Source organism: Aegilops tauschii, chromosome 4 (genome assembly GCF_002575655.3).
Source record: "Aegilops tauschii subsp. strangulata cultivar AL8/78 chromosome 4, Aet v6.0, whole genome shotgun sequence".
Classification (NCBI taxonomy): Eukaryota; Viridiplantae; Streptophyta; class Magnoliopsida; order Poales; family Poaceae; genus Aegilops; species Aegilops tauschii.
The window spans coordinates 491,007,839-491,011,073 of record NC_053038.3 but is presented as its reverse complement, the minus strand read 5'-3'; the positions used below and the strand labels follow the sequence as shown (position 1 = coordinate 491,011,073).

At 49.0% G+C, this 3,235-nt stretch overlaps 1 protein-coding gene across 1 annotated transcript; it reads left to right on the top strand.

The window, feature by feature from the left end:
- The first annotated feature begins 892 nt into the window (after positions 1 to 892).
- Positions 893 to 2,336, top strand: LOC109772191 (RNA exonuclease 4). The gene has a single exon (XM_020330876.4). It carries the CDS (start codon positions 928 to 930, stop codon positions 1,888 to 1,890), a length of 963 nt encoding a protein of 320 aa, XP_020186465.3. The 5' UTR covers positions 893 to 927; the 3' UTR covers positions 1,891 to 2,336.
- The last annotated feature ends 899 nt before the right edge of the window (positions 2,337 to 3,235 follow it).

Here is a 3,235-nt window from a genome sequence, read left to right as displayed (position 1 = left end):
AAGATCCGTCCAATATGCCGCTGTTGCGCTCACCATGAACCTTCAGTTTTGTGAATCTATTCGACGCCGATTTGCAGTCACTGAAGATAGCAAACCAGATGCGCAGGGCCAGGACCGTCCTTTGATCTCGCCGAGAACGAGATGACAACGTCTCCAAAAGCAAAGCTAGCTCCGGAGGGTATGTTCCTAGGATATCCATGGTTGGATTCAGGGACCTGTGCGGCTCTCCGCCTCTCCTCCATCGCTAAAGCAAAGCCAATGACAGGATAATCTTTCCACCTGTTTGTTCTTGCCTTTCTGTTCAAACCGGATCTGTTGACCAGGGTATCTGATCTCTCTCTCCCCTCTCTTTTCCTTTCTACGTACAGCACCTGGTGTCTAATGAGGGCGTTCTGGTGTCTATGTTCTTGATGCTCCAAGAAAGATGAGGACATCTTGTCGCCTCTGTACTGTGCACTGGTGAAGAAGGCAAGTCGCCATCAAGAATCGAATGCCATCGGTTTTGCAGGCAGATAAATAGCCGTCCGTCCGTGTGCACAGATTCTTACAATCCACCCAACCAATCTCAACCTCTGTTTGCTGCATCCTGCACTGCTTATTTGCTTAGGAAAGGTGACTGAGTGAGCATGGGTAGCTCTTCAGATGCCCACAGGTGCACTCACTGGCCACCTGCTCCGTTTTATTCAGTCTTCTCATCACACATTTTGCAGTCGAAGAACTAATGTATACGCTGCAGTATGTTCCAAAGTTTTATGAGATCATCCCACTAAATTTAAATTGCTGCACATTTTGTTTGTTTCTACTACAATATTACGTGACAAGTTGAGACATACACCTATATGTTTTAGTAGTGACGATGGATGATTCAATTCGTTGCGTGCATGCAGCCGGAACAAGTGCGCGGCGTGCTACCGCCAGTTCAACAGGATGGAGCACCTGGTGGAGCACATGCGCGCGTCGCACCATTCGCCGCACGAGCCGCGCTGCGGCGTCTGCGGCAAGCACTGCCGCTCGCTCGACGCCCTCCGCGACCACCTCGGCTTCGGCGCCTCCCTGCCCCCCAAGCCCGCCTGCGCCACGGCCTTCGCTGCCAAGGGCTGCCCCCTCTGCCTCGCCGTCTTCTCTAGCTCCGGCTCCCTCCGCGTCCACAGCCCAACCTGTCACCTCTCCCGCCCTCCGGTTCCCTCGAGGGCCATGCCAAGAGTGGCCGTCGGCGGTGTGGTGGCGCTGGGGTGCAAGATGGTGGGCGGCGGGAGCGACGGGACGCTGGACGTGTGCGGGCGCGTCTGCGTCATCGACGAGAATGAGACCATCGTCTTCGAGAACTTTGTGAGGCCGCTCCTCCCGGTGACGCACTACCGGTACGAGACCACGGGGATCCGCCCCGAGTACCTGCGGGACGCGCCGACGGTGAAGACGGTGCAGCGGCAGGTAGAGGACATCCTCCTCAACGGCGAGCAGCCGTGGAAGATCCGGTCCTCCCGCGGCGCGGCCAGGCTCCTCGTCGGCCACGGCCTGGAGCACGATCTCAACGCGCTGGGCATGGACTACCCGGCGTACCTGAAGCGGGACACGGCGGAATACCCGCCGCTGGTGAAGACGAGCGCCAGGCTGATGAGCAACTCGCTCCGGTTCCTCACACAAAGCTGCCTCGGCTACGAAATCCAGACGGGCCACCAGCACCCCTACGAGGACTGCGTGGCGGCCATGCGGCTGTACAAGAGGATGCGCGCGATGAGGCACGGCCAGCCCAAGAACGGCGGCGAAGGCGATGGGTGCGCGGCGGTGGCATTCCCAGCGCGGAGGCAGCGGGAGCTGGAGCGCATGTCGCCGGAGGAGCTCCTTAGCATGTCCAAGCCGGACTACCACTGCTGGTGCCTCGACGACTAGCTAGCCACGGCCAGTGCGAGGCTGCCAGCGGAATTCGATTCTTCGCGCTTTACTTAGTTGATCAAAATACCACGTGCTTGTTACATAGCTAGCTGCAGTACAACGTGGTGAATAAGAAACGGAGAGAGGGGGAGGGAGAGAGAGTAGACATATGCAGACGCGAGTAGGACTGTAGGAGTATATATATGTACATGTCCCAGTGAATGCTGGTTCATCTACATACTGTATGAACTAATGGACATGAATCTCAAGGTGTTGTGCTGACTTAGTATTTTGAAGATGCTCATAGAAGTAGGCTGTGTATATTTATATAGGAGCATGTGTGGGTATGTGAACATTAGTAATTTATAGCGTTAAATAGAAAAAAAACTAGGACGCCGATAACCGCCAAACGTGTAGTATGTACCAACACCGCCCACACATTTTTACACTAAATTTGCCATCCGAAAAAAATGTAAAAAAGACTGAAGCTTGCCATCCAAACAGAAAGTTGTCATGCCTCACAACTAAAGTTGCCATTCTCTTATAACTAAATTTGCCATAAAACAGTGTGGGCGAAATTGCTTCGTGCCACACGTATGGGCGTTATCATTTGGGAAAAACTAATGGACATGATATGCCTTATCGGCTTTGCTCATTGCTGTCTTTGAATTTCTTAGCGCTCGACCTGTGATCCTACGCTCATATTCGTGCAAGGCTTCATGTTCTCTGAGCTATATTATTTTTCACGAAAAGAGTTGTACTTCTGGTCGCACGGGCTAGCATCATTTCTTGATTTATATTGGTTGAGGTATCTGTGGAAACTTAGAAATAGAAAAATATTTTGCTCTTTGAAGATATTACTATTTTTATTATTATTACATATTGCAAAGATCGAAGAATTTTTCAAAATAAGTCTAAGGTAAAAACAGTAGAGAACAAAAAATTACTTGTTGCATAATTGAATGATTAAAGACGAGGGAAGAGTATTTTCCATCATAAATGACAGATCTTTCTAGTCACATTTTCACTTGTATTATTTCTCATTTATATTTTCAACCTACACATTCTAATATTACTGAGTCTGTATAAACAAAGTAGCAAGAGTATGTTTATTAATTAGTACTCCCTTCATTTCATAATGTAGTGCACATAAATTTTTAAAAAGTCAGACCTCATGTACTTTGACCAAGTTTGTGGAGGAAAACATTTACTACCTCCGTCCTGGTTTATTGGTACTCTTTGTATTTTATGCCAAATTTTGACCAAAAATTTAACTAACCAAATATTAATGCATATCATCAAAAATTATATCGTTGGATTCATATTTGACCATAGTTTTGAATGATATTATTTTTTGTGACAT